At 35.1% G+C, this 18,932-nt stretch overlaps 1 protein-coding gene across 1 annotated transcript in view; it reads right to left on the bottom strand.

Annotated features, from left to right (window-relative positions):
* The window catches only part of Stk33 (serine/threonine kinase 33), a 69,018-nt gene that overhangs the window by 26,303 nt on the left and 23,783 nt on the right, over positions 1–18,932 (bottom strand). The window contains exons 8-10 of the mRNA XM_042691547.1: positions 16,587–16,662; positions 9,688–9,800; positions 9,052–9,137 (exon numbers count right to left, since the gene is read on the bottom strand). Coding sequence (XP_042547481.1) covers positions 9,052–9,137; positions 9,688–9,800; positions 16,587–16,662 — 275 coding nt within the window. The remainder of the gene's footprint in view (positions 1–9,051; positions 9,138–9,687; positions 9,801–16,586; positions 16,663–18,932) is intronic.

The raw sequence follows: 18,932 nt of genomic DNA, 5'->3' as shown, positions 1-18,932 counted from the left end.
CAACTTGAATCTCATAGACATAATATTGAGTAAAAGAAGCCACAAAAGAATGTACCTTGTAGATCCCATTTATTTAAAGCCCATCAACCAAAAAAGCAGACTTAAGATGAAAGTAATTATCACTGGTAGGATGGAAAAGATAGTTACTGACAAGGAACTGGAACAAAGTATATTTGTAGGGGATAGAAACATTGTATTGTTCTGGGTGGCAGTGACACAAAGGCATGCTCATATAAATAAATTCATCTGCTTATCTATTAAAATTTGTGAATTTTAGAGAAGCTACATCTTCCAAAATTATGATTAATTTAAAAATAATCTTTTATAGCTTTGTACATATTACCAGAATCATTTTGTTGCTATGGAATATTATATTATTAAACAATACTATAATTTATTATTTTATATATATTTTTTATTGTGAAAATACTGTACAGAGGGGTTACAATTACATGGGCAAGATAATGAGTACATTTCTTATCAAGCATTGTAGCCTCCTCCTTTGTTTCCCCTTATCATCCCATCCTTCCCTCTGCCCCCCAAACCCAAACCTCCCCCCCCCACCAAAGTTGTTTTCGATATAACAACTTGTACGTCTCATTGTTGCAATGGGTCAAACTATATCCCTATTTAAATGATTTGTTTTTTCCCTTCCCCTCCACAAATTATAACAACATCAAATACAGTGAAAGCAGGGGTTATACCGTAGGGGAGGGACATACAAAGCAACAAAGAAATAATCTTATGTGTTAGAAACAATTGCATGAAAGAAAAAAAAAACATTTGAATACATATCTTAGGGTTCATTTCCCTAACATCAACTTATCTGACCTTTTCTGCTTGACTCAGACATATACTAGTTATTAAAAATAAGGAAACCATGGGACCTATGTTTCTTTGGGCCTGGCTCACTTCACTTAATATAATTTATTCCAAGTCTTTCCATTTCCTAACAAATGGGACAATGTCATTCTTTCTGATGGAGGCATAGAATTCCATTGTGTATATATTCCACATTTTCTTGATCCATTCATCTACTGAGGGGCATCTGGGTTGGTTCCATATCTTAGCTATGGTAAATAATGCTGCAATAAACATAGTTGTGCTGGTAGCTTTAGTGTGGTCTTGTTTGTAAACATTTGGGTAAATGCCCAAAAGTGGGATTGCTGGGTCATAGAGGAGCTCTATGTGGAGTCTTTTGAGGAACCTCCATACTACTTTCCAAAGTGGTTGAACAAGTTTACATTCCCACCAACAATGAAGTAAGGTTCCCTTCTGTCCATATCCCCTCCAGCATCTGTTGTTATTAGAGTTCTTGATTATAGCCATTCTATCTGGGGTGAGGTGGTATCTCAATGTTGTTTTGATTTGCATTTCTTTTATGGCTAGAGAAGTTGAGCATTTCTTCATGTGTCTATTGGCCATCCTTCTTTCCTCTTCAGAGAAGTTTCTCTTTAAGTTTTTAGCCCACTTATTTATTGGGCAGTTGTTTCTTTGAAGATTTGTTGTTGGGGGAATTAATTTTTTGAGTTCCAGGTATATTTTAGATATGAGACCCTTGTTTGTTGTATGGCTAGTGGAGATCTTCTCCCAATCTATGGCTTTCTATTGATCTTGCTAGCTATGTCCTTTTCCATGCAGAAGCTCTGCAATTTCATGCAATCCCATTTATCCAACTTTTCTTTGATTTGTTGTGTTTCTGGGTCTCTATTAAGAAAATTTCGGCCTGTGCCAAGGAGACCTAGAGTTTCAATACTATAATTTATACATTCTCCAAAGTTAGTTGATTCTGAGCTTTTCCTCATTTACACACTTCTACAAGCTCAGCATCCATATATCCAAATAATCCATAATCCAGATATACAAAACCCAAAATGCTCCAAAATCTGAAACTCTGAGTGGCAACAAGTGATGATGTCAAAATTGGAGAATTGTATATCTGACTTCAGCTGACAGGTTGCTGTCAAAATTCAGGTACATTAAAGTATTAAATAAAGCTACCTTATGTGTATAAGGTGAATATAAAATGCAGATTTTGTGTTTCAACTTAAGTCCTGTCCTTCAGATATCTTATGTATATACAAACATTCCAAAATTCAGGGGGAAATCCAAAGTCTGAAACCCTTCTTGTCCCAAGCATTTCAAATAAAGGATACTTAACCTATATTGATAGTGTATCTGTCTCCTGGTATATATGTCCAAGCGTTCTTCTTGGGTGTATTCTTAGGAGGGAAATTTCTTGGGTTGCTGAGTATGAGTTAATTTTACAAGATAATTCCAGTCCCTTTCCCTGTAGTAGCTGCACTAATTAATACACTCACTAGCAAAGATTGAGAGGTATTGTTTATCTATACCATTTCCAACAACTAGTATTTATTGTTACATGATTTAATTCTTGACTTAATTCATCAGGTCTTGATTTGTATTTCCCTGTTCACTAATGAAACTGAGCATCTCAGCACATGTTCATTAGCTGAATGTGTGTTCTCTTTTGTGAAATGCATCTTTCTGTCTGCCCATTTTATATTACTTTGTATGTGTCCTCTTTGTATTGACTGGTAAATCATCTAAATTTCATTACATTATTCCTTTGTTGGTTATTTGTGTTACAAAAGCCTTCTCCAAGTTTATGACCTATTTACTTTTCCTAATGTGGTGCTTTTTAAGCAGAAGATTTTAACATTATTAGTCAAGTTAGTCCATCATGTCTTGTGTTAATACCTGTGATAACTTGTTTATTATTAGTACTTCTGATACTGTTTATTAATTCCTTTACTACACATCCCAAGAGAGATTCATCTGCATTTTCAATTAAAAATGTCAAATATTTGCTTTTTTATTATAACTCTGATTCTTCTAGAGTTGATTTTTTTGTCTATGGTAAGACAAATTCAATTTCATTTTTTCCATGTGGATAACTGTTTAGTTCAACTTTAGTTACTAAATAGTCCTGTCCCTTTGATCTTCCATTTGAGTGCTGTCATAAAAGTTACAAAGATATGTTTCTGTGTCTATCCTATTGGCCAGTCTGCTTATCACAGAACCATGACCACCAATGTGTACAAGAGTTGCTTCTCCTCATGCACCTCACGCATGCTTCCTCACTGTATACCACTGCCAGATAACCCTTCCTAGAGCTCTGTCTGTCCTAGCACCAACCCACTAATTCAAAGAGTTGACCTGTGAGAGAAACCCAATGATCCTATTATCATTTAGCTCCTGATTCTTTTGATATCTTTTTTTATTGTAAAGATACTATACAGAGGAGTTATAGTTACATGAGCAAGGTCATGAGTCCATTTCCTGTCATAGCTCCTGATTCTTGATACATTTTCTGAGACTCTGCTTTTGCTCCTTAGCTATGACCTGTGTTTATGCTCCCACAAGACCTATGACTCTTCTAGTGTCCTATTATTTCAAGTGGGATATTCCATTAAAATAAGAGAATCTAGCTACCAGATCTAGCCCACAGGTGCCATCCAAGTCTACTGACATTACCCTCCAAGGACAAAAGAGAGAATTCACACAAGCCCAGCTGTGATGGTTGGACTTCAGTGCCTTTTAGCAGTAACTCACTAGGAGTAAAGCTTAAAGTCTTAGTAAAGGTCCAAAGCAAAACAACTCTCAGGTGCTTTTTCAAGTTAATTTCCCTACATGGTTTCTGCGGCTCTAGGAAAACTAATAGGTCGCTAAGTAAACTTCCTATTTTTCTGAGTTTATATGCCCCTTTGTGAAGGGAATTCTACCTAGAATTCCCTTTCTTTTTATCTTAGCTCCAACACTAACCATTTTTATTCACTTAAGCAGTTTTTCTAATATGAGAGAAAAACAGCTCTTTTGTGGAAAATCAGTACTACTGTTCTATGTGTATATTCTTATAGATTTATTCTTCTCTGCCTGTATTTGTTTTAAATTAAATCTTTATTTGGTGTGGGAAGAAACTAGACCGGACTGATCCTATGTCCTCCATAGTATACAGTGGTTGTTCAATAAATATTTGTTGGATTTTTGAGTACTTATTAATAATTGAATACAGAATAAATCTCCAATTGTTATGATGCATGAATTTCTTCCTAATACAATTTTTATAGAAAGACTAATTAAACAAGGATGTAACATATTCTTATGTATGTATACATATATGAGCTAATTCAGAAATTAAGAGTAACTATAGTAATATAAATGTAGGAATCAACATACTTAGGATGAAAATATACAGAAGGGGAAAAAAATAACAGCCAATAATTAGTCACCAGAAAAATTTCCCCCTCAAGCCTAGAGGTCAAAAGCTAATGACCACATTGGATACCAATTTGTAAATTAATGAGTAAGGGCCCTGTTCATGCACAAGGAAAGAGTGTTCTGAAATTCAGCTCTTCACATTGATTACAAGTGCCGTTGCAGAGTTTGACTGTAACTTGTAGCAAATTATTCAAAGGACAGGACTGTGTTTTATCTTTCTTTGTTCCCTGATAGCGCCTTTTAATTAACATTGTTAAGGCCATTATAGAAATTTAAATGACTTATTTAAAATAAGCCACCTGTGGGCCCATGCCTGCAATTCTAGTTATGGGGGCAGGGAGTAGGAGGATCATTGTCCAAGGTTGGACCAGGCAAAAAATTATAAGAAAACTTATAAAACTAAGGCAAAAAAGGACTGAAGGTAAGACTCCAGTGGTAAAGTGCTAGTGAACAGGAAGCACTGAGTTCAAACCCTAATAACATTAAAAAAGTGATTAAAAAAAAGATAAGCCATCTTGTCTGGTGACTCAGGAGGCTGAGATTGAGGATCACAGCCATACTAGGCAGGAAAGTCTGTGAGACTCTTATCTCCAATTAACCACCAGATAACCAGAAGTAGAGCTGTGTCTCAAAGTGGTAAGGCACTAGTTTTGAGCAAAAGAGCTCAGTGACAGAGCCTAGTCCCTGAGTTCAAGGCCCATGGTTGCCCAAAACAAAAAAGAAAGAACAAGATAAGCCATCTTGAAAGACCCCATAACAATCATTTCTTTCATTTCAAAGAGCATATAATTAATTGTTCATAATAGTATGAAGATAAAAGTAAAATTATTTAACCTGGGATTTAAGCTCCCTCATGATTGTATTTTCTCCTCCCCTCTCATTTCCTATTCCTTTCCTTCTAGCATCTTATCTTCTCATCAAATTAACCTTCCTTATTTCCCATCCGCTTGTTTTTGTACCTATGTATTTGGTAATTTTTATACGATCTATCTCTTTGCATTATACTTCGAACATAGCTTGTTTTCCTTATTAGATTGTAAATTGTTTATAACAGTGATCGTGTCTTATAAAGTATATTTAACTACATTCTATTACCTAACACAGGGTCTGGCATGTGGGAGACAAATAAAATGTATTGAAGGAATTACTGAATGAATAAATGATACTATTGAAGGAATTACTGAATGAATAAATGATACTAATAAAACTTTAAAATGACAATTGTCTTTTAACAAGACATAGAAAAAAAGTAACTTTCTTAACTTAAAACAGCATTTTAAAAATATATGTAAGTGAATAAAATAAATTCTTCAGAAATCTGTTTTTAAAAATGTAAATTCTGGTGTTACCTGTCAGTAGGGGACATGAGGAATACGAGAGGCCTCTGCAATCATCTAATAGGAAGCAATCATCTTCTGAACCATTGTTGATAGTAAAGTGGAAAGAAGAAAAAAGATCACAAGACAATAAAAGGTGCGTTCCTGGCAAGAGAAGTCTTCACCAGTCTTTTCCTTTGCAAAAAAAGTCATTTTCTTGATCATTTTTTCCTTACATCTAAAATTTGGCTTTTGAAATCAGTATGTGTTTATTTGAAATTCTATTCACTTACATGTGTGCAGAAATAATTATATTTCTCAAAATACTTTTCAGATATGTATTGTGTTTCAAAATGCACAATACATAGGCTAAGCTATAGACACTTTTGTCCAATAAATCTCTTTGAAAAAAAGTTACTCAGTGTTAGATACTGCAAAGATCAGCTCTGGTTATAAAGCAGTGAGGCACTGAGAGAACCATCATGCTTCCTTTAGTTTATTTCAAACAGAGGACATGAATTACAGGAAGTAAGACTTCAAGTGGTTAAGACGAAAAGAGTTTTGCCTTTCAGAAGTTTGTCAAATGCCAGTTTTCTAAATTTCATCACTGAACTCCTTAGGATAGTCCAATATAGCACACAATATCTGTTGCTTTTCTATCCATTTGGCAAAGACTTCATAGAGACAAATGTTACAGAGGATCAGAAATGGAGACTTCTGGAGAAATGACCAAAGCCAGAAATAAAATTGTACTAATTAGAAAACAAATAATTAAATGGCCAAATCCGAATGTTGTGTGATACTCAAAAGCGATAAATTTCTAAAGCACACCATCTGTTTTACAATGTTTTATTTTCCTGAACTACAAATCTACTCAGTACATTTCTGCAGTCATCTAGCTGCTAACTCATTTGCACGATTACTTTAGGCCAGAAATAATTACTGCACAGAATCCTATAAGAGAGTAACATATTCACAGAGGGCAGATAGAATGCATTCTTGGGTAAAGAGTATTTTTTAGCCCTTAAAGAAAGAAAATTGTTATTCAAAGAAGTGATTTAAAATTGCCAAAGGAAAATTACAGAATTTACAAAAATGAGATCATTTCATATTTAAGGCATCTAAACTTATCTGGGATTCTACTAAATGTTGTAGTATTTACAAGCATGTCACTGGGGCCTCTTTTCCTCTCTACCTACATTTCCTTCCTATGTTTCCTTCCTAATTAATATCTTCAACACAATGGTTTGACATGGTATTTGTGTGCCCAAGATTATCCAATTTATATTTCCAGATCAGAATTCTCCTGTTCCAGACTCATATGTTCAGTTAATTTCTGATATTTCTCCTTCCATGTTACAGTTATTTCAAACTTACCATACCTAATATAGTTTCTTGATTCACCAAACATACCCAAGGGGAGGAAGAGCTAATCCAAAATGGCACCATGGTCCAATCAATTGTTAGAGAAAAATCTAGATTTCATCCTTGATTTTTCCTTTATTATTATTACTCTCCTAATCAATCACCAAATTCTATCATTTACACTTCCTTTTCTTGGAAGGAGTAGGCCTAGCATGCTAGGCAAGCACTCTACACCATGGAGCTATATCCACAAGCCTGACATTTACACTTCTAGAATACATAGCTCCCATGTTTCTCTTCATCTCTATTGTTTATTGTTACCACTTGATCCAAGCCACTATCATCATCTAGTAATAAAACTTCCTCAATATCTAATTCCCTATTTGCCCACACAGAGTGCACTTTTAAGAATATAATTGAATGTTATATTTATCTCAAATGCAGTTGTATCATTCATACCTAGTTCTTAATACACTGCCTGGCAAATAATGCATCTTCAAACGTCTTCATTGATTAAGATTGCTTAGTAATACTTCTATGTATCTATGGTAGTCTACATTTTTGAAAAAAATATCTATCTACAGGCCTATTCATTCACTGAATCATTCATTCAAAATGAATCATTCACTTATTCATTGAGAATTGTAATACCTAAGGTTAAACTGCGTATTTCACAATATCTGTTTTGTTTTCTTTTTGATGCCAGTCTTAGGGCTTGAATTTAGGGTCTAGGCACTGTCCCTGAGCTTCTTTGCTTAAGAATAGTGCTCTAGCACTTGAGCCATAGATCCAATTCAACTTTTCTGGTGCTTAAACAGAGATAAGAGTATGGAGTTTCCTGCCCAGGCTGACTTCAAACTGCAATCCTCAGATCTCAGCCTCCTGAATACCTAGGATTATAGGTGTGAGCCACCAGCATTTGGCTTCACAATATCTTTTTTTGGGGGGAACAATCATGGGGCTTGAGCTCAGGGCCTGGGAACTGTCCCTGAACTTTTTCACTCAAGGCTAGCGCTCAACCAGTTTGAGCCACAGCACCACTTCTGATTTTCTGGTGGTTAATTGGAGATAAGAGTCTCATGAGGACTTTCCTACCCTGGCTAGCTTTGAACCGCAATCCTCAAATCTCAGCCTCCTGTGTAGCTAGGATTACAGGTGTGAGCCACCAGTGCTCAGCACACAATATCTTAAAGATGATTTAAAAAAATACAAATTACTTCCTGCTCACCTGGAGTGGGCACAGGTAAGCATGACATCTCTATGAGGTACAAACCCTGCTTTGTCATGCTCAGTTTGTGGGTTCCACTTCATTGTCTAAGATGATTTTCAAATACTAGCCATCAATCTACATTCTAGTCAGCAGAAATGAGGAAGGATATGAGGAATGCTACACGTGCACTCCCTCGTTTATGAGTCAACTGCACATCTCTTCAACTATCTATGATAACTAACAAAGAAGACTGGATAATAAAGATTTTTAAGTGGATAGCAATTTCTCCACCTAAAAGCCAGGATCCTTAATACCACAGAGGGAAAAGAAAATGAATGAGAGGTAAGCAGTAGCTTCTTCCTAAGTTGCTGCTGACCAGGTAATGCTCTAGGAGTAGGGATACAGAGGGCAGGAAGACACAAAGTCTAGGCTCACCATATTTAATCTAATAATGGAATGAAATACATAAATGACTATTTAAGGTTTTAAACAAAGCAGCAGCAACTGATTAGAGGTATTAGCTTTTCTAAGTCCCCAAAGACTCCCTGCATCCAAAGAGTCGAAAGTGTTGTAAATGATTCTAGAGCTTTGCATCACTGAACTGAACAGACTGCTTCAAGGTGCCATAGCTTTAATAATAGGCATCTCTCAGCTCTGATCTGGACATGATAACTTCATGGCAAAGAACAAAGCAAAGTTCATTTAAACTTCTATAAATATATGCGAGCAACTGTGATAACAGTTGTTACTACTTGGAAATGCCCATTTCAGAAATGTCAAGACAAATAATCTTTTTTAACTTGTCAGAAGATGAAACTAATTGACTGCTTCAAGAAGACTATATATACAAAACTACTAGACTAGACCAAATTAAATAAGCAATGTCAGAAAAAAAAAAAAGGATTGCTGTAAACTTACTGTTAACCACTGGCTATCTAGTAGTTCCTTAGCTGTGATTCTGTGAGCAGGATCTATTTTCAGAAGTTGTCTCAAAACACTTTTAGCTGCAAATAAGGAGGAAAAAAACCCTGAAAATCTTATTTCTCTTTAACTATAATTAATGTCAGATAGACATTTCTACGGATGGTGGCATATACCTCTAGTCCCAACTACTTTGGAGGCTAAGTCAGGAGCATAGCTTGAGTCTGTATATTTGAGACCAGCCAAGAGATTATGGTGAAACTCCATCTCCAAAAAATTAAAAAGTCATTTGTTTTTCAATTTATTTAGGTTTAGGCCTGTATTTGTAAACTATTATCAGTACATATGCCTAAAGTTTAAAGCCTAAAGTAAAGCTTTATTGCATGGATTACATAGTTCAATAGTATAGTAAAAATTAGTTATAGAAGGATTTCCCCCTTAATTTTTATTCTGTATTTTGTTTTGTGGAGGTTTAAGCTTTGCAGTCACAGTAAAAGTATCACTACTGCCACAAGCAAATGTTGTTTCTTCCTGAAATAAATTTTATGTCTAACCAGAGATTTAAAGCATTGTTACTAGACCAATTGTCTTATATTATGTTTACCTTAGTAAATAAAGCAAATTTATACTTACCACAGTCACTTATGGAATCCCAGACTGGATCTTCAAAATGTAGCTCTCCTTTTCTTATTAATTCAAAGAGTTTCTCTTCTGAATTTGCCAAAAAGGGTGGTTCTCCACATAACCTAAACAAAAGCAATTGTTTTGTTTAAATGTCTTCAAACCGAATCTGTTGAAAATTAAGTTTCTGTGGGATTGCAAGTAGTGGTGTTTCATATTTAAGTAATGGATGAGAAAAGAAGAATATCCTTCTGGATGTAAGAATGGAAGCAATATTGGCGAGGATCTGAGGGAAAAGGAACCCTACTGTATTGGTGGAAATGTAAACTAGTACAACCACTGTGGAAGAAAGTTTGGAGATTCTTCAAAAAATTAAACATAGAACTTACCTATGATACAGCCATACCACTCTTGAGCATTACCTTAGAATATTACAAACCAGATACCATAAAGACACTTGCACATCCATTTACATTGCTGCACTATTCACAATTAGCTAAATTATGGAAAGAGCCCAGATGCCCTACAATAGATGAGTAGATCCAAAAATATGGTATATATACACAATGGAATTTTAGTCACTCATCAGAAAGAGTATGTCATTTTCAGGGAAATGCATAGACCTAGAACAAATTATGTTACGTGAGATAAGCTGTAAGCCAAACACAGAGAAACAAAGGGTGCATGTTTTCTCTCATATGTGGACATTAGATCTAAAATACAACTGGACATGATAACTTATGCAGGTGTCTGGGCATTCATACACAAATGGTGAAACTAAAGGAGTATACTCTTAGGGGAAGAACCCAAAAGCATAATACCTTTGAACATTTAAAATACTATTTATCAAAACAAACCCCAGGAAATAGAAACATGGGCTTGTTTGTTGTTGGTAGTGATATCATTTGTTTTTTCTTTTTGTTTGTCTTTCGATGAGGGTGAGGGTGGCACAGAAATGGAGGGAGGAAGGGTAAACAAATGCAGTCGTGATACTCAGTAGGCACTGAGTGGAAAATGAACTATACAACTGTGGACAGGGATAGAAGGGGGAAATTTGGGGAAAGTGACAGGGGAGGTGACATTGTCCAAAAAGAAATGTACTCATTACCTGACTTGTGAAATGGTAACCCCTCTGTAAAACACCTTCATAATAACAATAAAAATTATATTTAAAAAAGAATGGAAGCATTAGGCTATCCAAGATGATGCTAGACCCTATCCTATTGACAGAATGACAGAGAAAGTACAAATGTATACATACGTGTGCACAACGACTCAAAGTCATTTAAGGGAAACAGTAAGCAAACATTGGATTAAAATACAGGAAAGTGTGAGTATAAGAGCATTATAACAAAAAAAAAAGAACATTATAATAGTGGCACCTAACAGGAAACAGACTTCGATGTGAGTAAGGTTAAAAGAATGCTTAAGATACATAATGCACGATCGAAGTGGGGAACTAAGGGAAAGTAAAGGAAGGGGTGATATTGTCCATAAAAAGACATTTACTCATTATCTGACTTACAACAATACCTCAATAATACAATAGAATTATTTTTTGTCAGTCCTGGGGCTTGAACTCAGGGTCTCAGTGCTGTCCCTGAGCTCTTTTGCTCAATGATAGCACTCTACCATTTTGAACCACAGTACCACTTTGATTTTATGGTGATTACTTGGAGATAAGAGTCTCACAAGGACTTTTCAGCCTGGGTTGGCTTTGAATCACAATCCTAAAATCTCAGCCTCCTGAGAAGCTAGGATTACAGGTGTGAGCCAGGGGTGCCCAGGTTAGATTTAACAAACAAACACACATACACACACACACAAACTTTTCCCTGAATAAAAAGATACATAATACCAATTGGACTAATGAAAATGTTACCAGAGTGCACTGAGAGTTATCAAAAGTTGATAAAATACTAAACAAATGTTAGTAATAAAGAGAAGGCAAGACTAACCCTATAGGCTTTGAGCTAACCTCCAAAAGCCAGGAAAATAGCTACAGCTCCTTAATTATGATGGACAAAATAAAGATGGTCTGGATGGAAAAATTAGATGATGACTGACCTTTTGGTGTAAATGAGTATAAGCTAGCCAGGCACTGGTGGCTCACGCCTGTAATCCTAGCTACTCAGGAAGCTGAGATCTGAGGATAATGGTTCAAAGACAGCCCAAGCAGGAAAGTCCATGAGACCCTTATCTCCAATTAACTGCCAGAAAACTGGAAGTGGTACTGTGGATCCAGTGGTAGAGTGCTAGCCAAGAGCTCAAGGACAGAGCCCAGGCCCAGAGTTCAAGCCCCATGACAACAAAAAGGGGGGGGCGGGAATGGGGGTTATAAGATAAGCATACATAACAATCAATATCAATAAAACTCTGAACAGTATGTATTAAGTGAACATTAAGTGAACAATACAGGGACTCTATATGCATTTTAGCATCTTTTAATAGAACATGGCAAGTCTATGAAGCTATTGATTCAAGAGTTACAAGAATATGCTGAAAAGTTGAGCTCAGTTCTTTAGAGTACATTCTCAATAAGTGTTAGCCACCATCTGTGCCCAATGTCAACCAGACAAAAGTTAGAGATAAACTCATTGAAAGAAAAATACTATATGTATTTTCTTCAACTCCCAGGATACTTTATATATATATATATATATATATATATATATATATGTATATATATATATATATATGTATGTGTATATCCATTTATGTATCTATCTACCTACCTACCATCTATCCGTCTGTCTGTCTACATTATCATGTAGTACTGAATTTTGAACTCAGAGCTTCATGATTGTTACACAGGTATTTTACTGCTGAGTCCTTTTTGTTGCACTGATTATTTTGACATGGGGTCTCAGTGCTTGGTGCATGCCTGGACCACTATCTGCTTATTTTAGGCTTCCTGTGATGGCTGGGATGACAGGCATGTGCCACTATGTGCAGCTTCTTTCCATTGAGATGGAAGCTTGCAGACTTTGCTGTCCAGATTGATCTGCAACTATAATTCTCCATCTCAGCCTCCTACATTGCTTTGGATGATAGGAGCACACCACTGCATCCAACTATGCATTGAGAAGGGGTCTTGTGAACCTTTCTGTCCAGGATGACCTTGAACTGTGTTCCTCTCAGTTTCATTCTCCCACGTAGCTAGGGTTATAAGTATGATCCATTAATGCCGTCCAGCCTCGACTTTATTATTAAAAGAATGAAATGGCATGGTTCCATTATACTTTTCAAGTTATTGATTATTCATAGTATAATTATCTCCAGGTCTTTTAGTAGTTTCATTTTGTTTAGTTACATTTTCCAAGTTCTTTAAATATCTACCTTATGGACATTTTTCTCAGTCAAAATTTGATAAACATTTGTCATGATGATGATGATGAATGAACTCATTTTCAACCTAGCAGTTTATCAAACTAGGTGAACAAGATAGCCAATCATGTCCCCAAAAGGATCTTGTTAGATCTTAATTTACTGAACTGTGTACAAATTCTTATTTTAATACTTTTTATTTCTCTAGCTCATTCTGACCTTCCTTTCTTTCATCTTATTCATCATGATATTGCTTAGTCTAAAAATGCAATTTAGAAAGCCATAGGAAACAAAAAAGCCAGAAAAATGGCCCTATGGACAATTACTATCTATTATAAGGAGGACAGGCCAGCAAGAGCCCAGTTCATTGAGCCTGTTATCAACCAGTGATATGCAACACACCAATTCCTTAGCTTCCTCTGCAATGCAACTATAGCTTAAGGGCTGCATTATAAAACTTCCACTTTTTTCTGCTCTTTGCAATTTTATTTACACAAAACGTATCTAATGGTTGGTCAATCAGCAGCATACAGAATTTTATGACAGCAATTTTCTCACACATATAGAAAAAGGAATCTAAGACATGAAAAATGCCTCTTAAAGTCTTGCTATTATTTTCTCTTGCTCTCACACAGGAATCAAAACAGCAGAAGATTGCAATCATAAAGAATATTTATTTATGCTAATTTCACCTTCAGAAAGGATGCTACCATTGTCCAATTAAGTAGAAATGAATCTAAGTTAACTGATAAACAAGAAAATAGCCCTCCTGGAGAAGGTAATATGTTTGTGTTCTTGGTGAAAGAAATTAACTGTAACACCACTGGGTACAGACAGATTAAGGAATCGGTACTGATTAGCTAAGTACAACTCTACTGTAAAGAAAAAAAAGATACCATCATGAGAATATGCAATCACATTCTGGAGCAGAAAAATGAAGATTAAAAAAAGAAAGAAAAAAATTAAGATATGTGATAACCTACATGAATGTATATTAATTTGATCACACATATTATATTTGACTTTCCTTGTGTAGAAAGTCTCAGGAGTATAAAAGAGTGGCTTAAAAACAGTTATATTTTAATTAAAGATTAAAGCTCAAAATTTTTGCACTAGGATTCTAATAAGCACAAGACAATGATCAAAACTTTGTGAATACATTTGTGCTTTATGTTATCTAAGCAATGATGTGTGTTGAGTTGCTGAATTACAGCTACAATCATATTATCCAATTTCTACTGTCTGTGTATTGCATTTCACAGAACTGTGAAAATATAGCTACTATGATACCAATATTCAGAAATGATCTGGAAGAGGTAGTACATAGTGAGATCTTCAGTAGGACTATAAAACTAATGTTGCACCAACATAAAAATGCTCATATTTATCAAGAAGCAGAACAATGGTCACTAACTTTTCAGAACACCTCTTAGACAATTCACTTAATTCAATTTAACAAATATAATTGAGTACTGATCATGTGCTTACTATTGTATCAGATACAAGTGATGCAAAGATGAATAATCTAAGACCTCTGTCTTCCATAGAATTTGGGGAAAGGAAAACAGATACAAGATATAGAATACTATAATTTAATCTAGTTTTTAAAATATTATTGTTTGCACATCAAAATGAGCAATGAATTCTATCAAAGTTATAACATACAAACCTTCTTAGTTAAATATTCCTGTTTTATTATTTTTATTTCAGTATTACTGTTTTGAATGTATTTCCGTATGATACCTTAAATTTTCTGTGGAATGTTAGAACTCAAATACAAAGAAAATATTGCTGGAGTACGAGTGAGGGAAATAGAGGGTTTTAATTTGGGGACTCGGCCCATTTGTGAAAAAAAGTCTGCAGATAAGACAACATGTATTTGTACAAGCATGCAAATGCAGAATTAAGTGGCCTAGAATAGGGTAGGTATGTGCAGCCCAAGACTGGAAAGGTATGCTAGAATCAGGTCATACTCAAATTGCTATGCCATGCATACGAGGATTCGCTGATATTTTCCTGTAGTAAGGAGTAATTATCAGAGTTGTTTTTTTTTTTAAATCAGGATAGTATTGTCAGATTTGTGATTTAGAAAGACAATGCTGACAGCATTATGAAGGATGAACTAGAGAGGGTGGCTAGAGGCAGGGAGAGCAATCAGAAAGACCCTATAATTTCCTAGGAAAGAGATTATAAAGAGATATCATATTGGTGAAGAAAAATCAAAGAACAAGTAAAACTATGTCAAAAGAAAAGTTTCTGTGACTCAAACTTTCAATGAGTGAAAAGGAACAAAAAGTGAAAAAATAGAGAACCAGGATCACTAACTAGTGCCTAACATACCCTAGATCCTGAAAAACCCCCATCTAGTGCTTTCCACTCCCCAGACATTCCTGTCCTCTAAAAAAATTATTGAAAAGGTTATGTATAGAGGGGTTAAAGTTACATAAGTAAGGTAATGAACACATTTCTTTTGAATAGTGTTATCCCCTTCCTCATTTTCTCCCACTTCCTGCCTCCCCACAACCCTCCCCCCAAAGTTGTAAAGGTCATTTCCAACGTAATTTCTAGTGAGTATTACTGTTGCATTGGTTTGCCCTTTGTACCTTTGCTGTGATTCCATCTTCCCTTCCCCAAATCAGATAAACATATGTACAAGACAAAGGGTACAGAAATCAAAAACAGTAACAAATGGGAATAAGCCAAAGGGAAGTAAAAAGAAACAACTGACTCTGGAAAGCAGTATGGAGGTTCCTCAAAAGACTAAACATAGAGCTCCCCTATGACCCAGCAATCCTACTCCTGGGCATTTACCCAAATGACCACAAACAAGGACACACCAGAGCTACCAGCACAATCATGCTCATTGCAGTATTATTTACCATAGCTAAGATATGGAATCAACTCAGATGCCCTTCAGTAGACGAATGGATCAAGAAAATGGAATTCTATGCTTCCATCAGAAAGAATGACATTGCCTCATTCAAAAGGAAATGGAAAGACTAGGAAAAAATTTTATTAAGTGAGTAAGACAGACCCAAAGAAGCATAAGCTGCATGGTTTTCCGGATGTTCTTAGCAGAGAACCACAATGGCTCAATAGCAATATGGACATGACTTTATAAAATGATGCCTTTCAAAATGAACTCCAAGAAATGGAAGCAAGAGGGTTTTTTTTTAATTGTACATTCCCTGTCCTTATGGGGGCTCTGGGGCCAGATGGCAGTGCCTTCATGCTGTTTATAGGCTAAAAGTAGATCTCATGAAAAAATACAAAGAAGCTTTTGGTTTGAAGCAAGGAATGAAGAAGGTGTTAAGGACAAATTTTCACTTTGTTCAGCTCACATAGTAAATTGTTACATTTATAGATCAATGAAAAGCAAAGCTGAAAGTTATAAATTTACAGTATTAAAACAAATACCTAAGGGATGAGCCTGACAACAAATAAGATGCCCTTCAGAATGACTTCCCAATTGGTTTTTAGATCATTTAAAAAATATATTGCCAAGTTTTTATTTAAAATCTATATCATCCTACTATTAGAGACTATCCATTTCTTCTATACTGTACATTCAGTAGGCTACTTACAAGAGGTACATTATGACACCTATGCTCCAAATGTCACACTGCTGGCTATAGTCATGGGCATTGATAACTTCTGGTGCTGCCAAATAAGCAGAAATAAAATAATATTAATAATACAATAAATGACTTGTAAATGCTTAAACACAAAGCATAGAAAATGTGCTGATGTGTTGTAATTTATTCCCCCATAGGGAAAAATATTAACCAACAGCAGATGTTAAATGAATAATGTACGGGCCTTACCGATTGATGTCACTGTATTCTCACTCTTATCATTTAGCGTATAGTGGAACGATGGCATAAACTGTGTAACTAAATGTACTACTCTTTATTTCTGTGAAATTGCTTAGAAGTGTTTTTGCACAAACTATGTAGTTATATTAGAAAAACTTTCCCCAAAATAGAAGATATGTCTAAGTAGATGTAACTTAAAGCAAGACCAATATGTAGAAATCTGAATTTGTAGAAGAACTAAAATGGTTATAAATCATTTTAGTAAAAGAATAATGACAATAAAAGCATAGCACTTCTGTGACAGAATATGAATTATTTTCTACATTTTAAGTAAAAAACTACAATAGAGAGAAAGAGAGAGCTATAAGACAGAATTTTTAAAAAGCCAATTAGTCACAAAATAGAACTAGGTTCCAGGTATTTGTGACTCCCCAAATCTGTGCTTTGTTTTAACACAGGCCTCTACAGTAGTGTGTCTTCAAACAACCTTCTTAGTAGAGCACTGCTCTTTTAACCTTGAGGTAAAACCTTTTTTAAAGATTAGATTTTTCTTTGAGCAATGGTTGGGTTTTTTTTTTAAAGTCACACGGGGATATGTCTATTTCACCTCTACACATAAAAACAAGATATCTTTCCTTAAAGAAAGAGGAAACAATTATAAACAAAACTGAGATATAGTATGGTATTTTCACAATAAAAAAATAAATAAAAATAAAAATATTCAGCCAAAAAAAGATATATGCATAAATTTCAATACAACTTTAAAATTTATGAAGTACTTTACACAAATTGATACCAGAATAAAAGGTGTTAAGAATCCTGTGAGATGGTTTGCTGCCCTTTGACGCTTCTTGGTATGAAGAAACTGAGGTTGAGAAATATTCAATTACTTACCTAAAGTGATACCGCTATAGTGCCTTCCACAGAACAGATACGTAGTTTAATTTAGAAAAGTTTCAATCTCCCTCTCCACTTACACACAAAAACACACATACATGTATACCTTTTATAAGAACTATTAAATGCAAATAGGATTTCATTTTCTTTTATTCTTCAGTTTATTGTTTAAAAATTAAAAATAACAAAAGGAATAAGAACCAAACAGAAGTATGAGGGAAGACTAAAGTATAAACTGAGTGATTTGTCAAAAAGTGATTAAACATTTACTAATTAACAGTTTCCTTTAAGAAACTTTTGTCTTTGTATGCTTTAACTCTATTTAAATATTGAATCATTAAAGTGTAAGTTGCTCTGTGGTGCATGTCTATAGCAAGGGCAAATTCAGTGATTAGATTCAATGAAGGCTTGCCATATTGATGCATTGCACAGCGGGGGCTAGGAATTCCTGGTCCTCACTTTTTCAGAGTCTTCTTAATTATCAGGGGCATTTCTACTTGCACTGTCATCCCAGCCCTCAGGGAGGCAGAAGCCTGAGTAACTGTGCCAAGGAGCCATTTAGGAAGTCAGCAAAGCTCCACCAGCCATCTGTCTTCTCTCTGTTCTCTCACTTGTTATCAGTGTAGACAACTAATAAGCAGGCATAAAACTCAGGGTGCTTGGATATATTTTCCCCATGTAACTACAGACCAGATGTCTTTTGCCAACAAGAGGATATGAACAGAATCTAAAGTAGTCTTTTCTCAAATAAGGTAAAACAATTTAAAAACTTTATGCATCAACTAGGCAAAAAAGCAATGAACTAAGTATACTCTTCAGCAATAAAAAGGAATAAACTACTGGCATGGTCTTGAAATCATTATATAGAACAGAAAAAGAAGATAAGCATAAAAGAATATACTGGATGATTCCATTTATATAAACAAGCAAAACTGAGTTGTGGTGATAGAAAGCATCAGCAGGTAGCAGGACCTGGATGAAAAGGAACACAGAGGACTTTCTGAGGTGCTAGACTATGATGGTGATTACCTGATTGAGTGAATTTGTCAAAGCTCACCGAACTTTACATTTAAAATGTGTGCCTTTTACTATAAATTACATTTCCATAAAATGATTTTAAACCTATTTAATGTACAAAATAAACAAAGCTACATCGTGTGTGTGTGTGTGTGTGTGTGTGTGTGTGTGTGTGTGTGTGTGTGTGTGTGTGCGCATACA

This window comes from Dipodomys spectabilis, unplaced genomic scaffold (genome assembly GCF_019054845.1).
Source record: "Dipodomys spectabilis isolate Male_0828 unplaced genomic scaffold, ASM1905484v1 ptg000145l, whole genome shotgun sequence".
NCBI classification, from domain to species: Eukaryota; Metazoa; Chordata; class Mammalia; order Rodentia; family Heteromyidae; genus Dipodomys; species Dipodomys spectabilis.
This window is presented reverse-complemented; position numbering and strand designations above follow the sequence as displayed.